The sequence below is a fragment of the Oncorhynchus mykiss genome, chromosome 15, assembly GCF_057628025.1.
Source record: "Oncorhynchus mykiss isolate SJ-2025 chromosome 15, ASM5762802v1, whole genome shotgun sequence".
NCBI lineage: Eukaryota > Metazoa > Chordata > Actinopteri > Salmoniformes > Salmonidae > Oncorhynchus > Oncorhynchus mykiss.
The window spans coordinates 58,956,218-58,976,969 of NC_143036.1; the positions used below are offsets into that span (position 1 = coordinate 58,956,218).

General features: G+C 44.3%; 1 protein-coding gene across 4 annotated transcripts; it reads right to left on the bottom strand.

Moving 5' to 3' along the window:
* Window positions 1–14: 14 nt before the first annotated feature.
* LOC110490354 (inter-alpha-trypsin inhibitor heavy chain 5) lies at window positions 15–19,970 on the bottom strand. 4 transcript variants are annotated; one of them, XM_090200470.1, is made up of 14 exons: window positions 19,880–19,970; window positions 13,002–13,046; window positions 12,239–12,402; window positions 11,512–11,622; window positions 10,232–10,503; window positions 8,549–8,718; window positions 8,037–8,153; window positions 6,527–6,698; window positions 5,916–6,228; window positions 4,161–4,843; window positions 3,957–4,010; window positions 1,631–1,747; window positions 1,138–1,515; window positions 15–995 (listed from the first exon to the last, which is right to left on the bottom strand). In XM_090200470.1, the coding sequence occupies exons 1-14, from the start codon at window positions 19,880–19,882 to the stop codon at window positions 715–717; spliced, it is 2,880 nt and encodes a 959-aa protein (XP_090056596.1). In that variant the 5' UTR covers window positions 19,883–19,970; the 3' UTR covers window positions 15–714. The 4 variants fall into 4 exon arrangements, with proteins under 4 accessions (XP_090056596.1, XP_021419374.2, XP_021419373.2 ...); XM_021563699.3 differs by having other exon boundaries at window positions 10,232–10,506; window positions 19,880–19,969; XM_021563698.3 differs by lacking the exon at window positions 19,880–19,970 and adding an exon at window positions 13,156–13,516.
* Between the last annotated feature and the right edge of the window lie 782 nt (window positions 19,971–20,752).

Genomic DNA, 20,752 nt, shown 5'->3' on the forward strand with positions numbered 1-20,752 from the left:
ACACAAAAAGTTCATCAGGTTCAATAAGGGTTATATTTACAAGTACAAAATGACAGTATAAAATGATACAAGTCAAACAATGTCCTTATTACATTTATATTAAAAATAGTAAAAAAATATATTGAAGAATATGATGGTTGGTTATTCAGAGCAGGTGCACCTGAGGAAAAAACTGAAGAACAACAGGAAGCAGGCAATACGAAGTGGGTTGAAAGACATGGTTGGAGGGGGATGGGTGGCTGGGGTAGTAGCATAGAGAATGATAGAGGCCTCTAGTGGCCAAAAGGCGGTATTAGCATGGGCTGTGCTATTGAGGGCTTCAACCATTTTAATGGAGTCAACTGGGTCGGACTTCCAACTTCATTGGCTGATCTCTCCTGGTGACCCAGTTGGAGTCATGTCTTACTAGGTCATCAGGAGGGATCAGCCAATTGTGAAGAAGAAAATTGACTACTTTAAAATGGAGATAAACTCAATGACACTGCCCATGATGTCACAGACGCTATGTGGCACAGTTACAAAGATGAGTCCTCTAACACTATGGGTAGTAGAGTAGTGTTTGGAGTGTGAGTATGTGGGGCAAAAAGAAAGATGATTTAGAGGTTTAGTGTCAGAGGATATGAGAAGAGCCTGTTGGCTACTATAGCTGTACCTGGGTTATTGTTCCAGTGTGGGTGGGACATGTACATTGCTGGCTCCTTATTGGCTCCTGTTTCAGGCTCCGTTACTTCCGTGGGGCCAATCGCCCGTGTCAAACAGGTGAGACACCACATAGTCCTCATACTGTCCGTCGATCAGCTTGGCTGCGTTGTTCCTGGCGAACCAGCAGTCCACGCTCTGACGTCCGCTGTAAATACGCCGGGTCTTCTGGACCACCGGCACTGAACGCCCTTTGACCTTCAGGATGGGTGACCGTGCAGACGTGCTGTTGTCTCCTGTTGCTGTAGCATTGCCAGAAAGCTCTGCGAGTCCCACTTCCTCATACAGGAACTGACCTGGAAGTAGAATCAGAGAGGGTCAGAATGGAACAGAACCACAGAGCTATAGGCAAAACAATGGTAATCTTCACTAGGGCCCAATTCCATTTCGGCTCAAGCCCCCTTCCCCGACATCCCACTAGTAGTTTCTGATACCTACCCAGTAGTCCATGACAGTCATGTGACAGCCCTTTGCTGTTGGAGATGTAAAATCCCAGGTGGTTTCTCTGATGGGGAGCAGGGTTCTTGTACTGATGCACCAGTATGACGAAACTAATGGTTCCTCCTATGGTTACGGTCACGGTGGACTTTCCCACTATCGTCACCACAAGCCCGCCACTCTCCACGGAGACTGTGGTGTCGCAGGACAGGACCAGGCGGTCCTGTCCATCCAGGATGACCTTCTTGGGGGTGACCTCGATGTAGGAACGTTTGGGTCGGTTCACCACGATGGTAATGGTGCTGAAGTATGTCCTCTGCTGTTTGTGGCTGCCCGCTGGCGCCGGGGCGCCTATCAGCTTACCGTTTACTGTCACACCTAGACTCACATACACACACGCACGATCACACACACAAATAGACCACACGAATCATGAAAACACATAACCAAACATCAAACATAACGTCAGAATCTCTTGAGAGGACAGTCTTACCAGAGTGCTTGTGGTCAGATACCATTCTGAGAATGTGTCCTGGCTCTCCGTTGATGTTGAAACACACAGTCAGTTTACTGAGGGGGAACTCAACCACAAAGTGGGGATCGCCGTCCGCTGTGGCAAGGGGGTTGGTGTGAGAGAGACGGGTTGGAGAGACACTGGTATTGAATATGAGGGAATAGTACATCTATGCATACCTGGATTCAAATACATGTGTATTGAAGTATTTGTTATTGAAATACTTTTTTCTGTGTATTTGAGTATTTTCAAATACACAGCCAAAACAAGTACTTTTATTTGAGTATCTGAATAGTTATTAAAACCAAATAGTCGACCAAATTGTATTTGAAAGTTGTTGTTTTTTATTTTTTATTATTTAAAATACTGATATAAATGCTATTTTGAAATACCTGGGTTAAATGCATGGGAGTATGTTTGAGTCAGTGTATTTGAGTATCTGAATACTTGTTTGGAAATGTATTGAAAAGTATATGAAATAGTATTTGAACCCAGGTCTGTTAAATACAAGTTTCTGTATATTTCTGTGAATGTGAAGCACAAACGACTACACTGTATGTATGTATAATCAGATATCACCAGATACCAGTGTAGGCAGTTAGTTGTAAGCAGTTAGTTATCGGCAGTTAGCTGTCGGCAGTTAGCTGTCGACAGTCTGGACAAGAGGAATACCTATGTAAGAATGCTGTTCATTGATTACAGCTCAGCATTTAACACCATAGTACCCTCATTAAGCTCGAGACCCTGGGTCTCGACCCCGCCCTGTGCAACTGGGTCCTGGACTTTCTGACGGGCCGTCCCCAGGTGGTGAGGGTAAGAAACAACATCTCCACCCCGCTGATCCTCAACACTGGGGCCCCACAAGGGTGTGTTCTCAGCCCTCTCCTGTACACCCTGTTCACCCATAACTGCGTGGCCATGTACGCCTCCAACTCAATCATCAATTTTGTAGACGATACAACAGTGGTAGGCTTGTTAACCAACAATGATGAGACGTCCTACAGGGAGGAGGTGAGGGCCCTCGGAGTGTGTTGTCAGGAAAATAACCTCACACTCAACATCAATAAAACAAAGGAGATGATCGTGGAGTTCAAGAAACAGCAGAGGGAGCACCTCCCTATCCACATCGACAGGGCAGTAGTGGAGAAGGTGGAAAGTTAAGTTTCTCGGCGTACACATCACGACAAACTGAAACGGTCCACCCACACAGACAGCGTGGTGAAGAAGGCGCAACAGCGCCTCTTCAACCTCAGGAGGCTGAAGAAATTTGGCAAAAACACTCAAACTTTTACAGATGCACAATCGAGAGCATCCTGTCGGGCTGTATCACCGCCTCGTATGGCAACTGCTCTGCCCACAACCGTAAGGCTCTCCAGAGGGTAGTGAGGTCTGCACAACGCATCACCAGGTGCAAACTTCCTGCCCTCCGGGACAACTACACCACCCGATGTCACAGGAAGCCCAAAAAGATCATCAAGGACAACAACCACCCGAGCCATTGCCTGTTCACCCTGCTATCATCCAGAAGGCGAGGTCAGTACAAGTGCATCAAAGCTGAGACTGAGAGACTGAAAAACAGCTTCAATCTCAAGGCCATCAGACTAACATTTAGTGGCCTCTGCCAACATACTGACTCAAATCTAGCCACTTTAATAATTAAAAATTGGATGTAATAAATGTATCACTAGTCAGTTTAAACAATGCCACTTTATATAATGTTTACGAACTCTACGTTACTCATCTCGTATGTATATACCGTACTCTATACCATCTACTGCATCTTTCCTATGCCGTTCGGCCATCGCTCATCCATATATTTATATGTATATATTCCTATTAATTCCTTTACACTTGTGTGTATAAGGTAGTTGTTGTGAAATTGTTAGATTACTTGTTAGATATTACTGCATGGTTGGAACTAGAAGCACAAGCATTTCGCTACACTCGCATTAACATCTGCTAACCATGTGTATGTGACCAATAAAATTTGATTTGATTTGAGTTAGTTGTAGGCAGTTAGTTATTGCCTGGTAGTTATCGCAGTTAGTTGTTTCCTGCTTTGAGTGGGCCTGTGAGAGCTGAGCTAAGTAAAGATTCAGGAGATGAGAAAGCAGCAGCAATGACAGGTTCATTGATGTCTTCTCACGTTTCTTCTTTAGTCTACTGACCTCTCTCTGTCTCAGTCTCAGTCTCTGTGTGTGTGTGTGTGTGTGTGTGTGTGTGTGTGTGTGTGTGTGTGTGTGTGTGTGTGTGTGTGTGTGTGTGTGAGTCCCCCTCCCTCTAACAGAGCCTCAGAACCACTAACCTGATGTTTTGGAGATGGTTATAGATTTTTGGACTGGCCTCTTCACAACTTTACCTATAGACAAAACAGACTTTGATTTTCACAGGTTTTCAGTAGTCCAATACTTCCTCTCAGTTTCTATTTGTTGGCGTTGGCATCGATAACAGGAAGCATTTGATCAAACGGATTAAGTCAGAAACAAAAGCCTCAATCAAGCCTGCTAACCCGTTGTCTTGGTAATTCTGGAACTCTGTCCGCCCGGCTGGTCTTTCTTCAAGTGCAGGCTCTGGGCCGTGTCTTCCTCCCCTTCCGTCTCATCCGACAGCTCATTGGCTGAAGCAGCCTTCTTATTTGTCTCTGTGGTTACAGGGGTGGGGGTGGGTGTGTCCTCGGCCATGGTTCCGTCAGCCAGCATCTGAGGTTTTTCCACCACAAGGGAGGTGAGGGGCGTGAGGAAGTGATAGGTCAGGGAGAGGTCAGTTGCCTGCTGGGTATGTCCCTCTCTCTCCTTGCTGGTCTGGCTCTTCAGCCTGGACCTCAGCCCCTCCTTCACACTCAGGAAACCCCATACGCGCTCCACAAAATCATCCGCCACTGACCCTGTCGTGCCCGCCCCTGTATCCCCTGACCCCACCCCGGCCGCCGCCTCCTTCACGTGCCTCTCCGTCTCCACCTCCCTTTGCCGTAACGCCACGTCTGTCTCCAGGACGATGCTCTTGTCGCTGTTGCTGGCGGTGACCTGGACGTGCAGGGAGTCTGCACTTTGATTGGTCAATTTGCCGGCGATGACGATCTCTGAGCCGTTGAAATAATTGGTGAAGAGGTGCTGGGTGACGTACTGGACCGAGTCCTCTGTGTAATTCACCCTGATGTCAGAGAGCAGTGGAGTGCCTATCTCATCATAAAACCTAGAGGAAGAGAGAGGGAGGGAGGGACATGGAGGGAGGGAGAGAGAGAGATGTGGAAGAGTGAAAGAGGGAAAGTGTTACCATGTTATAACATGTTTTTAATTTAGCACCCAGTAGAGGTCTAGACCTCAGCTACTTCACTGTATCATGGACACAAGAATCAAGACATTGTGTGTACTACTCTCCGATACGCTCTAGGGGCCTCAAATGTCTGTGTGACTGTGTACACACACTCACCCCCCCAGAGATCCGGTTAGGGATGGTGATGTATTACAGAGAGTATGCCTGCGTCCCAAATGTCAACCTGTGGCTCCTGGTCAAACGGAGTGCACTATGTAGGGATTAGGGAATGGGGTGACATTTTGGACACAACCTGTGTGTGTTTGTCATGTGTTGGTTTTCCAGCCAGGCCTTGAACCGTAGCACAGTCAACCTCCTCACCTCTTTAACTGTGTGCTGACTCAGCTGGGTCTCTCCTCTGTTATTATCTCAGGAGGCTATCAATTAAGCCCTCAGACATACCCAGACGGCCCTTTCACAACACACAGTCACACACATTCCTCCCCTCACTCCTAAACAAACACTTCAGAAAAGTGGCCGGTAAGACTGTCGACGAATGTGTGTGTGTTTGGTTTGGTTTGAAAGATTGCAGTTCAAGACTCTGAAGAGCCTTCTCTCAGTATGTGTATCATTTGTTATTATTTCACTAGTTCCTATTCCTTTATCTCACCCCCTGACCTTCTCTATACCATTTGATTATAATGGATTATAAGGAATCAATTCTAACCACTTCTGCTTTCTCTTCTGCACTAGCTGTCTACTGAACATTAGGAACAACTCTCTCTCTATTTCCCTCTCGCTCCCTTTCTCTCTCTCTGTCACACACACATTCCTATATCTCCCCCCCTGACGTTCTCTATACCATTTGATTATAATTCATTATAATGAATAAAGTCTAACCACTTCTGGCTTATCCTCTGTACTAGCTGTCTACTGAACACTTCACACACACACGCACGCACGCACGCACACACACACACACACACACACACACACACACACACACCCGTACCCTTTGAGCATGGTGCTGGCGTCTGAATCCTCATGTATCCTCCTCATCATCCCACAGTTTTCCAGGGCCATGCGTTCCAGAAGCCTGTAGTCCACATCGTTCCCCATCCCAATGGTGAACACACAGAACTGCTCCTTCACCGCCGTCCGCGCGTTGCTGAGGATGCTGGGAGACTGCAGCTCGCCCACCGTGGGCCGCCCGTCTGTCAGGAAGATGATGAGAGACACACTGTGGTGGTTGGCGTCCGGATCTGCGTTCAGATAGTCGCTTAGCAATGAGGAGCCCGTCTGTATGCCACCGTTGATGTCGGTGCCTGGTAGAGGAGGGATGGAGAGTGAGATTGATCTTGGGAAATAGTGATTAGTAACAGATATATATGTAACTATGCCTTTGAGCAAGGCATTTAATGGTGACCCTGACCGTGACCCCACTCCCTAGGGCTGTCACAGGGGGAGTTGGAAACGCAAGAAACACGTTTCCATTACACCCTTGTAGAAGTGTGTAAAAAGGACAAATATAAGCACCCTTAAATGATTCTGATTAGGCCTATCAGTGAAATATCTCATCTTCCTCTATCCCAGAATGCACTGCTGTGTTTCTGTCTCTCTCACCTCCAGTGGGTTGGAGCATATAGATGAACTTCTTGGCGTCTCGGACGTTGAGAGGCGTGACGGGGACCAGGCGGTTGGGCTGCCACACCTTGATACGGTTGGAGAAGCTGACAAAGTTAAACCGGTCGTCTGGACGCAGGTCCCTCAGGATAGTGAACAGGGCATCCTTAGTCTGAGAGAGAGGGAGGGAGAGGGGCGAGAGACAGAGAGAGAGCATTTTTGTTTTGCTTTCATCAATAAATCAAATGATATCATTGTAATACCTTTGTCTTCGTGTAAAATCATTCTATTCAGTTGTGTTCACATGAGTGAACCAAACAGGCCTGGAAAACTTTTCCCGACGGGAAGAGACACCTTGTCACACAAAAGGCTGTAATAACAGCCATGGTCATGGTTTCTGTTAGCACCAATACTGTGGTAATCACCAAGATGTAATGTTTTAGTCATGGTTTTTGGGAGCAGTATTGTTGCCATGCTAACTCTGTAATGGTTGGACTTAACCTGACGCTGCCACTCAAAGACCCGGCCCTTTGGAACAGCTGTGAGATTCCATTTCCTTGGTCCAGAAACTCTGTTTCTCTCACCCCCTCAAACACACACAAATACACGTAAACACACACAGCTATTTACTGTATCCATGCTACAGCTTGTTTCTCGACTGTCCTGGGGTTTAGAAGTTGCACAGAACGAAAAGCCTACTAAATGAATATGAAATCTGGAGTCGAGTGGGTATGATAGAGTTAGAGGGGTTACCAGATGCCTATAGACTGTAGGGGGCAAGGGTCAGAGCCATAGACAGACTGAGGGCTCTATTGTAGGGGGAGATCAAAGCCCACTTGTTCACTACAGAGTGGTCCACTGGGGGTGGAGGGGAACGGGGGAGGGATCAAGGGGTGATGATGCTGCCATCTGGAGTGTTTACATTGCGCCAGAGACAATGACGTCTCTCCTCCATAGCATTCAATTCAATACGACTGCAATAGTGAACTTTGAGCATGTTTCCAGCATTTCAGAGTATACATCAATCAGTTTCTCTTTTCTGTTTTTGCCACTCTAAGTCTTTGGGTTTCTGGATCTGCAGTGGAGCAGCTGCTCAGATGAAGTATCAGATGATACCAGAGGGATTATAACGCAATCTCCCAGAAGGAAGGATCTGATTTTGATATTACCAGACCAGTGTTGGAGTATTGCGCCAGAGACCGGAGAGGGGGCGGACTGGGGGTAATATTCATCCTCCGCTGCTACACTAACTCAGGATCTCTCAGGATCTTAATGGCTTGATCCCAGAAATGTGAAGGACTAAAGTCAAACTAAAGTTGACTCCACCTGGAATTGATTAAAACTCACAGATTCCCCATAAGCTATACAGTATATATTTTTCATCATTGTATTCAGAAGGAAACCATGTTTAATGACAACAACAAAAGGAGAACGAGAGAACAAGATGTCTTGACCCTATCTAAGCATTGGACACTGGTGTGATGAGAAGGGTTTGACCGTAACCGGCTACCTGTCTGATCTTGGTGCCCAGCATAGAGGCGCTGGTGTCGATCACGAACACCACGTTCTTGGGCACCACCGGCAGATCCTTTGGGGCGAAGTAGTGCACAAAATGGCCGTTCAGAACCTGAGAGAGAACCAGAGAAATGTTAGACAGTTCTCAGTAGCCATGAGCAGTTAAACAGAGCCCACCAACACAGTGTCCACAGGGCTGCTGAACTGATTGTAGAGTGACCCGGGAGGGGGTGGATATGGTGCTGGAAAATGAATGTGTTGACGGTGGATGAAGGCTATGGGACCAGGATGTGTGAGAGTGTGTGTGAGAACCAGAGAGATGTGTATTTGTCCTGTTTGATCCTTGATTAATGCATGCAGTTTTCATGTATACTGTGAAGCGGAGATACATAGTTTAACATGTTTATATCTACCATGTCTGGACAGGCCTGGTCACGGCATGACACATTTACACTAATCGCGGGAGCGTTGGATGTGTGTGTGTGTTTTTGGTGTGTGAAATCTGACCTGTATGTCTCCTATCCCCAGCTCTCTCTCCACGTCATAGTGCACCACAAACTCTCCCAGCATGCCACTGGTGGTGATCTTAGCCTGCTGAACGATGTTGGGGCTGAAGGTGATCCTACAGAACGTCTTATTTTGTTTGATCACCGTGGAAACGGGAAGAGCAGGCTTGGCTGGTGGTAGGGAAACATTAAGTGTGTGTGAGAAAAAGCTGGGAAGTGTGTGTGTGTGTGTGTGTGTGTGTGCGCACGTGTGCACACGTATGTGTGTGTGTGTGGGGAGGGGTGTGCTGAACTAGTGATGCTCAACATTGCTCATAGGAAGGTTAAATAGATTGGAATCTGTTGGAATCTGAAAATGATCTAATGTTAGATAGAGTGCATTCGGAAAGTATTCAGACCCCTTGACTTTTTCCACATTTTGTTACATTGCAGCCTTATTCTAACATTTATTAAATAGTTTTTTCCCTCATCAATCTGCACACAATACCCCATAATGACAAAGCAAAAACTGTTTTTTAGAAATGTTTGTAAAGTTATAAAAAATATAAAGCTGAAATATCACATTTACATAAGTATTCAGACCCTTTACTCAGTACTTTGTTGAAGCACCTTTGGCAGCGATTACAGCCTCGAGTCTTCTTGGGTATGACGCTACAAGCTTGGCACACATGTATTTAGGGAGTTTCTCCCATTTTTCTCTGCAGATCCTCTCAAGCTTTGTCAGGTTGGATGGGGAGCGTCGCTGGACCGCTCTTTTCAGGTCTCTCTAGAGATGTGATCAAACAAGTCCGTTGTTCAAGTCCGGGCTCTGGATGGGCCACTCAAGGACATTCAGAGACTTGTCCCAAAGCCACTCCTGCTTTATCTTGGCTGTGTGCTTAGGGTCATATTCCTGTTGGAAGGTGAACCATAGCCCCAGTCTGAGGTCCTGAGAGTTCTGGAGCAGGTTTTCATCAAGAATTCTCTGTACTTTGCTCCATTCATCTTCCCTCGATCCTGACTAGCCTCCCAGTCCCTGCCTCTGAAAACATCTCACACCATGATGCTGCCACCACCATGCTTCACTGTAGGGATGGTGCCAGGTTTCCTTTCTTTTGCTTTCAGGTCAAAGAGTTCAATCTTGGATTCATCAAACCAGAAAATCTAGTTTCTCATGGTCTGAGAGTCCTTTAGGTGCCTTTTGGCAAAGTCTGTCGTGCTGCAGAGATGGTTGTCCATTTGGAAGATTCTCCCATCTCCACAGAGGAACTCCTGAGCTCCTCTTGGTTTTTGCTCTGACATGTACTGTCAACTGTGGGACCTTATATAGACAGGTGTGTGCCTTTCCAAATCATGTCCAATCAATGGAATTCACCACATGTGGACTCCAATCGAGTTGTAGAAACATCTCAAGGATGATCAATGGAAACAGGATGTACCTGAGCTCCGCTTCATAGCAAACGGTCTGAATACATATGTAAATAAGGTATTTGTAAAAACCTGCAAACATTTTTAAAAACCCGTTTTCGCTTTGTCATTATGGGGTATTGTGTGTAGATTGAGGAGGGAAAATATGTATTTAATACATTTTAGAATAAAGCTGTAACAAAATGTGGGGAAAATAAAGGGTTCTGAATACTTTCACACCTAGTATGGACAAAGCACAGACTCAACACATCCCACACATCCCACACTCAAACTGTACCAGGTGTCTTCGCTGCACTGGCACCACTGGCTACTGCCGTGTTGCTCTTGCCGTTGCGCAGTGGCAGCACCTCCAGGTGGGTGATGGTGGAGTGATCCACAATGGTGACGTCCACACTGAGACGGCTGACCAGCTGCAGGGGTCTCAGGCTGGTCACATGCTCATACCTCCCCAGCCTCCGCTGGAGCAGCTCCTCATAGGTCAGCATGAACATGGCCCGGTTACGACCTGGGATACTGGCCCCCATCCTGAACACCTCCACCTCTGGTTCGCTACTGAGGGAGAAGAGAGGAGGAGAGAGAGTTGGGGAGGGGAGAGGGGAGGAATGGAGGGAGAAATAAGAAGAATATAGAGGGAAAAAAAGGGAGAGAAATAGTTGGGGAAAGAGGAGGAGTAGGGAATGAGTCATTCCAAGTAGTGACATCATCAGTGTGGAAGGGCAGTGACTGCCAGGAGCACTCCTCACTGGACTCCGCACTGGACTAACCAATAAGCATTTCCATTCCTCTATCTATCTATCTATCTATCTCTCTCTCTCCTTCTTTATTTTCTCCCTCCCATTCTCCCTTATGCTTTCTATCACTCTCCTTCTCTCCCCTCTCTGTGAAAATGTAATACCCTCTATGTAAATCTGATTTCATTTTACAAGTGGGATTTTATGGACTGGCAAGTAGAAGCACAATGTAATTTCTTCCTGTCAGAGACTGGTCACAGATTTATGTGACAATAGTTCTTCATTTCCAGTCTCTGGAGCTATGATCGAGCCCTGCTGCTCAACTCCAGGCAGGTCAGAAACACATCTTCTGTGGTCAGGTTGGTGTTTGAAGTCGCACTCCAGTCTCCTTTTCACCTCGTTTAACACCTGATTTACTTAACAAAAGGCACAGAAGCTTTTCCTCTTTGGTTCTCCATTGCTCCTCTATTGTTCCCAAAAACCAGGTGGTCATAAAATCAACTCATTAAATGGCCTTACTCCATTAAGTTTTCACTTGTGACAAAATAAGCACTATTTTGTTTTTACCATAAGTGTGTGTAGATTACTGTATTTATATGTGGAGTTTTGTATTTCAACATGAAAAGTTCAAAAATAGCTGGGGTGCGTCTTTAAAATAGGCTTTTATATGGGATATGAACCTGTTTCTACTGGCAGAGTAGTAGCTAGTGACTCCAGAGGACTCTAGAGGTTGTACTGGCAGACAAGGTTAGACACTGGTGATTGGCCACACACACACACACACACACAAGAACACACTCACACACACAAGCACACACACTTTTACCTCTGTTCACCTTTCTCCTTGTTCTTGGGTTTGGCCTCACCCCCCTTCCCTTGTTTGACCTTCTTCTCCTTGGGCCTGACCTCACTGGGGTAGACACGCCCCCCAATGATCCTGTGTTCAGGGTAGAGGTCAGGGGTTAAGAGTGGAGATGATGATAAGGATCACCCTAGTAAGTAAACCTTACAGTTCAAAACTCTGTCTAAGAATCATTGGGGAAATCCTAATGTCATTGTGTTAGGCCTATATTACTGTGATACATAAAAGTAAACAGGCAAGCCTTTCACAGGCTTCTTCCGAGGCTTCTGGACCATGTCTCTCATGGTCCAGTGAACAATCTAGTAAATGGAGATGAATGAAGGCTTGTGACCACAACATAGTAAATTACCTCTGCACCACTGAACAGTCACAGGCCCCACACTAACCTCTCCCAGAGCAACAGAGCCCTCATAAACCAATACAATGATTGACTGGCCACAATGGTATGCCATGGGGAAGAGGGAGAATATGGCAAAGAGGGGTAGTAATCACACAACAATAAAGTGAGAAAATAAATGAGAAATCTAAATAAATTGAGGGGGAAAGATACATTGTAGTTCACTTGCAACACGTGTACACAATCTGAACCATATTAGACTGACATGATCTATTACCCAGAAGCATCTATCTAGGCTACAAGTAAAAATAAATAAAAAATACAATTACGCATCTGTTGCGTTTTGGCGCTTACATGGTAAAGTTCGAGACATAGGCGTTCTTGGGAATCAGGAACTGGAAGACGCCCTCGGCGGCGGCGGAGTGCCGGTTGAGCATGGTGCACGACACCGCGGTGAAAGCGTATCGGGAGATAATGGTGGTCTTCACCGACAGCTCCTGGATATGCGGTTTGGTCTCCTACGCGGTTGGACATCAACATGTTAGGTTCATGTTTATTGCTGATACCTTAGGTTTGATTGGTTTGTAATACATTTGGTTAATTTAAATCTGGCAGTGATTTATGTTTTTCATGTATCGTCGATGGGACAGCACAGCACTGCGTTCACGCACACACACATGCTGCGCACTGGCCACTGTTCCATTCCGTTCATTTCCAGTGGCATATCGTTCTAAACTCCTTATCACCACGTTGGCGGGATATATTTTATATGTTTAATTGTATTTCTGGATAGGATGTCCAGCGATTTCCACGTATCTGCAGTACAGCCCGGTGCGCTTGGCAGGTCTCTGCGTGTCACACCCAATGAGAGTTTTCGAGGATGACAAACTGCAGTGCTGAACTACCCATCCCTCTACTCTGCTTTCACGAAATACTTTTTGTGACATATTCTTCAATTGTTATCAATGAACAACAGTATGAAACATGCAGATCTCTGATAATTAATGCGGGTGATATTTAGTCTACAGTAGCCTAGTCAACACACACAATGACACACAAGAGCGCAAAAGATGCATACGGGCAGAAATGTCAAGACATTCAACTTTGTAATCTTTACCTTAGTAAGCATGGATTTCACCTGGCGAGGCACTCTACGGGGAGACTAAAATGGGAAACAAAGTAGATTTGTTAAATAGGGTTCCAATGACGCTCTCAAAATATATATATCAATGTTGCCAAATTAAATAGTTCAGAGTTGAAATGACACTCACAATATCCACATCAAAGTCGGGAGAAAGATCCTCCTCAATGTTAATATCCTCAAACAGTCCAAAAACATACGGATTGTAACACATCAGTAACGTCAAAAACAGCATGTTGACGTCCATATCCATTTACAGTATTAACGACGCCTGCGGGTCGTTCGGATCAGAGTGACCGAATTGTGAGACGATGGATGACTGAGGACACTTGACTCGCAGCGGCACGCCCACCCGCGGAGTCTTCGACCTCGACTGGATTTGTCGCGTCGGGGCTCGGGGGCCGGGGCTGAGAGAAAAAGCGCCTGACCCGAGTCACACACACAGGCACACAACTATTACAATGTGTACGCCACTCCAAAGCCCATCAATTACCTCTATAGTCTTCGTTCACAGTTGACCCCACTTTCACTTCCACCCCAACAAATCACTTGGACTTCAAGGGCAATGTGGTTCATTTAGCGATGTGTCACTGTCACGTTTGAACTCTCAAGAAGGTTCATAGTTTTGCTTATTAACTGCATTTATAAATACAAATGGCGTACACTTATGCAGTAGGCATAAGTTTTGCAAAGGCAAAATTATTTAACCTTAAAAGTGCAAACGGGTAAATTGAGCAAAACCTCATAATTTCGAAACCGTTTTGTTGTCCTTCTGAAATTGTATGACTTTGTCAAGCAACTATTTACAGACAAAAAACACAATTTACTATGATTTCGGTGTTAATATGGAGGAATGTACAGTAGTGGCCTAAAGTTTTGAGAATGACACAAATATTAATTTCCACAACGTTTGCTGCTTCAGTGTCTTTAGATATTCTTGTCAGATGTTACTATTTATTTTACCTTTATTTAACTAGGCAAGTCAGTTAAGAACAAATTCTTATTTTCAATGACGGCCTAGGAACAGTGGGTTAACTGCCTGTTCAGGAGCAGAACGACAGATTTGGCTCGGGGATTTGAACTTGCAACCTTTCGGTTACTAGCCCAACACTCTAACCACTAGGCTACCCTGCCGGAATACTGAAGTATAATTACAAGCATTTCATAAGTGTCAAAGGATTTTATTCACAATTACATGAAGTTGATGCGAAGAGTCAATATTTCTTGAATATTCTTGAATAATCAATGCTTGGAGTTTGTCAGATTTTTTTAGTTTTTTGTCCACCTGCCTCTTGAGGATTGACAACAAGTCCTCAATGGAATTAAGGTTTGGGGAGTTGCCTGGCCATGGACCCAAAATATCGATGTTTTGTTCCCCGAGCCACTTAGTCATCACTTTTGCCTTATGGCAAGGTACTCCATCATGCTGGAAAAGGCATTGTTCATCACCAAACTGTTCCTGGATGGTTGGGAGAAGTTACTCTCGGAGGATGTGTTGGTACCATTCTTCATTCATGGCTGTGTTCTTAGGCAAAATTGTGAGTGAGCCCACTAGCTTGGCTGAGAAGTAACCCCACACATGAATGGTCTCAGGAAGCTTTACTGTTGGCATGACACAGGACTGATGGTAGTGCTCACCTTGTCTTCTCCGGACAAGCTTTTTTTCCGGATGCCCTCAAACAATCGGAAAGGGGATTCATCAGAGAAAATGACTTTACCCCAGTCCTCAGCAGTCCAATCCCTGTACCTTTTGCAGAATATCAGTCTGTCCCTGATGTTTTTCCTGGAGAGAAGTGGCTTCTTTGCTGCCCTTCTTGACACCAAGACATCCTCCAAAAGTCTTCGCCTCACTGTGCATGCAGATGCATTCACACCTGCCTGCTGCCATTCCTGAGCAAGCTCTGTACTGGCGGTGCCCCGATCCTGCAGCTGAATCAACTTTAGGAGACGGTCCTGGCACTTGCTGGACTTTCTTGGGCGCCCTGAAGCCTTCTTCACAACAATTGAACAGTTCTCCTTGAAGTTCTTGATGATCTGATAAATGGTGATTTAAGTGCAATCTTACTGGCAGCAATATCCTTGCCTGTGAAGCCCTTTTGTGCAAAGCAATGATGACGGCACGTGTTTCCTTGCAGGTAACCATGGTTGACAGAGGAAGAACAATTAAAAGCACCACCTTCCTTTTGAAGCTTCTAGTCTGTTATTCGAACTCAATCAGTATGGCAGAGTGATCTCCAGCCTTGTCCTCGTCAACACTCACACCTGTGTTAACGAGAGAATCACTGACATGATGTCAGCTGGTTCTTTTGTGGCAGGGCTGAAATGCAGTGTAAATGTTTTTTGGGGATTCAGTTAAGTTGCATGGCGAAGAGGGACATTGCAATTAATTGCAATTCATCTGATCACTCTTCATAACATTCTGGAGTATATGCAAATTGCCATCACTGTATACTGGTGGTGTATACTGGAAAATGTAGACTCAATTGGGCTCTTTGTGATAGAAGCAACAATTTTGGCACATAGGTAAATTAATGTACCCTGGAAGATATAGATATGCAGCCGCCCCATATTTTGCCCCTGGGGACCTGACAGCCACTAAAATAAAAAGTAACTCACAACAGTGCCGGTGCCAGAACGAATCAGTTGGAAAGGCATTTGATTTCTATAGGCGGGCCTGTTTTTTTCGCGGGACTTCCTGTGTGCACAAGCTTGTGCTTGCTCAAATTTGACTAATGGGTGTTACAATAAAGACCATAGGCAGCTTGTGAGTTCAAAGTTTGGGGAAGCTTACAGTTTCTCCAATTTATCCTACCATTTCTACCAATCTGTGTGCCAGATTTGATTATTTTAATATGCATATTTTCAAGGAACAGTTTAATTTCAATAATAATGTTTTTGTATTTTCAAAATGATTGTCATGTAGTTACTCTTAAAAATCTTATTTAAAATCATACAAATCTAAAAGATAAATTACATTTATGCAAGAGCACCAGAAATTAGCACATGGAACTCAGAGATAGCCTATCGGCCAATGCAGTAGTAGGCCTGTAACTTCCATCATCAACTAAGTCAAATACATAGGCCTAGGGCCTATGGGTCGGCAGGTAGCCTAGTGGTTAGAGTGTTGGGCCAGTAACCGAAAGATTGCTAGATCAAATCCCTGAGCTGACAAGGTAAAACAAATCTGTTGTTCTGCCCCTGAAAAAGGCAGTTGTAAATAAGAATTTGTTCTTAACTAACTTGCCTAGTTAAAAAAAGCAGACAAATAAAAACACAGAAAATATCCTGATTAAAATGTAGGTTTCAATCACATTAACCTCTCTACTCCTGTTCTATATGTCTTGACTTGAGCTATTGCTAGGGAAGTGTATCAACTCGGAAGGTTGGTGTGCTTAGATCTCACACACTCCCTCAATGTTATTAGGATAGAGAAACAAAAATGGACAAATCTCCTAGATTATTCAGATCAACTTTAGGGGGAAATTCATTTGGTCATGTGCTTAAAAAGACAGTACATAAAACATGAGAACACAGAAACTACACAATAGAATTCCTTAAAAGTGCTAAAGCCACACATTGAAAGTGAAAGAGCAACATACTGTATATAGTGCATTGCGAAAGTATTCGGCCCCCTTGAACTTTGCGACCTTTTGCCACATTTCAGGCTTCAAACATAAAGATATAAAACTGTATTTTTTTGTGAAGAATCAACAACAAGTGGGACACAATCATGAAGTGGAACGACATTTATTGGATATTTCAAACTTTTTTAACAAATCAAAAACTGAAAAATTGGGCGTGCAAAATTATTCAGCCCCCTTAAGTTAATACTTTGTAGCGCCACCTTTTGCTGCGATTACAGCTGTAAGTCGCTTGGGGTATGTCTCTATCAGTTTTGCACATCGAGAGACTGACATTCTTTCCCATTCCTCCTTGCAAAACAGCTCGATCTCAGTGAGGTTGGATGGAGAGCATTTGTGAACAGCAGTTTTCAGTTCTTTCCACAGATTCTCAATTGGATTCAGGTCTGGACTTTGACTTGGCCATTCTAACACCTGGATATGTTTATTTTTGAACCATTCCATTGTAGATTTTTCTTTATGTTTTGGATCATTGTCTTGTTGGAAGACAAATCTCCGTCCCAGTCTCAGGTCTTTTGCAGACTCCATCATTCTTCCAGAATGGTCCTGTATTTGGCTCCATCCATCTTCCCATCAATTTTAACCATCTTCCCTGTCCCTGCTGAAGAAAAGCAGGCCCAAACCATGATGCTGCCACCACCATGTTTGACAGTGGGGATGGTGTGTTCAGGGTGATGAGCTGTGTTGCTTTTACGCCAAACATAACGTCTTGCATTGTTGCCAAAAAGTTCAATTTTGGTTTCATCTGACCAGAGCACCTTCTTCCACATGTTTGGCGTGTCTCCCAGGTGGCTTGTGGCAAACTTTAAACAACACTTTTTATGGATATCTTTAAGAAATGGCTTTCTTCTTGCCACTCTTCCATAAAGGCCAGATTTGTGCAATATACAACTGATTGTTGTCCTATGGACAGAGTCTCCCACCTCAGCTGTAGATCTCTGCAGTTCATCCAGAGTGATCATGGGCCTCTTGGCTGCATCTCTGATCAGTCTTCTCCTTGTATGAGCTGAAAGTTTAGAGGGACGGCCAGGTCTTGGTAGATTTGCAGTGGTCTGATACTCCTTCCATTTCAATATTATCGCTTGCACAGTGCTCCTTGGGATGTTTAAAGCTTGGGAAATCTTTTTGTATCCAAATCCGGCTTTAAACTTCTTCACAACAGTATCTCGGACCTGCCTGGTGTGTTCCTTGTTCTTCATGATGCTCTCTGCGCTTTTAACAGACCTCTGAGACTATCACAGTGCAGGTGCATTTATACGGAGACTTGATTACACACAGGTGGATTGTATTTATCATCATTAGTCATTTAGGTCAACATTGGATAATTCAGAGATCCTCACTGAACATCTGGAGAGAGTTTGCTGCACTGAAAGTAAAGGGGCTGAATAATTTTGCACGCCCAATTTTTCAGTTTTTGATTTGTTAAAAAAGTTTGAAATATCCAATAAATGTCGTTCCACTTCATGATTGTGTCCCACTTGTTGTTGATTCTTCACAAAAAAATACAGTTTTATATCTTTATGTTTGAAGCCTGAAATGTGGAAAAAGGTCGCAAAGTTCAAGGGGGCCGAATACTTTCGCAATGCACTGTACTTGACTGTCTATTATACGACCTAATGGCTGTTGGAATAAAAGAGTCCCCATATCTATCGGTTTTCATTTTCTTTCCCCTTGTCCTGCTGCTGCTGTGATTGAATTTTGAGTGAAGGGGATGAAGGGGATGAGTACTGTCCTGTTATATGCTTTCAAGTTTTGCGTACAGGGTGGAAGCTGAATCTGGATCTACATTATACCAATTATTCTTCCCGCCGTCTTAATCAAGCGCTGAATCGTTTCCAAACACGCATATCACACCAGATTACAGCATACTCTGCAGGAGACATTTATAGAACATGTGTAAGATATGGCAGTTTACATTAAAATGGTTCAGTTTGTGTTAAAAAAACATTCTCTGTTGGTTATTTTTATTTCTATTTATTTAACTAGGCAAGTCAGTTAAGAACAAATTCCTATTTGCAATGACAGCCTAAACCTAACCCAGAAGCTGGGCCAATTGTGCACCGCCCCATGAGACTCCCAATCACAGCTGGTTATGATACAGCTTGGAATCGAACCAGGGTCAGTAGTGACACCTCTAGCACTGAGCTGTAGTGGCTTAGACCGCTGTGTTTCTCACAAGTGTAGCAGGTTGTGAATTTTGCTAACAACATTCCACTCTGAGAATGAGAACCATAAATGACTGTAATGCATGCATTAAGAGTAGTAAATGTAACCAAATAACGGGGATTAATGCTACATTTACTAGGTCTACTGGTTACATATATAACCAGTAGACCTAACCAATCAAAGGGAAAACAATTCACAAACAGTTCATTGTTTCACAAAATGAAACAATGAACGTGCAAGAATTGGCGGCAGACAGCAGAGCACATTCTGGAGAGCAGAGTGCAGGCATTCTGGAGAAAGATGCCCATAGACGACTGGCCACCCCTCAAAGCCTGGTTCCTCTCTAGGTTTCTTCCTATGTTCCTGCCTGTCTAGCGAGTTTTTCCTAGCCACCGTGCTTCTACATCTGCATTGCTTGCTGTTTGGGGTTTTAGGCTGGGTTTCTGTGTTGCACTTTGTAACATCGGCTGATGAAAAAATTTCTTTATATATGCATTTGATTGGTTGATTGATATCTTCACAACACAGCCCTCCCCTTCTTCCTGCCTCAACAATTGAAATGATACTCCAAACACATATTTTAGATGCTTTCCACTGACAGCCACAACTCAAAAATCAGCTTGGCCTATTGCCATTCGCACTGCCCAAAGTGCTGGCTTCCCAAATAGACCCATGCACTTGTGATTTGAAACAATCCACAGCTATTTTTTAAAGGAAGCTAATGGTCATCTGTGGCTAAGTCAAGCTCTTTGGTAAAGCATTTTCAATTATTTTATTTAGACAGGAGTAATGATATAATTTTGACAAAACATCAATTTACTTTAGGGGAAGCCAGCATCTGAACAGTGCACTGTGCACCCACCAACTTTCCTTTCTAATTTGCAAGAGGCTGAAATCAGAGATCTGTCTCCATCCTATCAATGCGAGTCATTGTCCCAAAGGCTCGATTGCAGGTGACAAGCTTAGGTCTACATATTATTAGCCCTCTCACTTCGCCTCTTCCTCTCTGCTGAAACTAGCTCGCAGAACTGTGCTCCTGTGTCTTACCATACGTAGCCCATGTATCTGATGCTGTCTGGTCAGAAAAAGTATGAGTAGTCGTCTCAGCACCACACTCCCTCAAAAACTAAACCCAGTTGCATGATTCCCCCAGAGAGCTTGCGAGAGACTCCCTATGATTGGTCAATGAATAATTCAGGAACAGTGCTTCCACCTTAAAGGAATAATCCACTCAAAAACTATTTTTTTAAATGCATTAGTCCGCTTTTGATACAGTCCCAAAGTGTTTTGCACGTCAGCAGTCAAGCAATCAAGGGATTTTCATCATCACGATGATGTGGCAAGTTACAATGTGCTTTTTGAAAGTCCCATATCTTGAAAACTTGATTGCTCACATGCAAAACATTTTGGGACTGTATCAACAGTGGACTACAAATACCAAAATATAGTTTTTTAGTGGATTATTCCTTTAATGCAGTGCACACCCAGCATGGTGCCAAAGGTCAATTTGTTCCCTCTATTTCTGTTTTTGTTCTATTGTTATTGCACAGCAAAAATGGAATTGACGTGACCTCACAGTGATTGCCATGCAAAATGGCCAAATATGGCGCCAAATGGAATGTTTGAACCCTGTCTAAAGTCCAAACGTTAGCTCCACTGCCACGTGGCCAATCCACCGGTACTATTATGATCACATAGAGAGAGGAAACAACTGCTACAGCATGCCAGCGTTTAAATCTGTACATACCAGCATTGGAAACCCAGTTCTGATTGTCTGGGCGTGTTGCAGAGTTTAGGCCTACATAAATCAACGAGAAATCCAGCCGTAAACCGAACCTGTATGATCCCAAATATGCTGTGTTTACCCTCCTACACGGCAGGTCAAGTTTCAAAGTTTCCCTCTCCGGGTTACGTGAAACA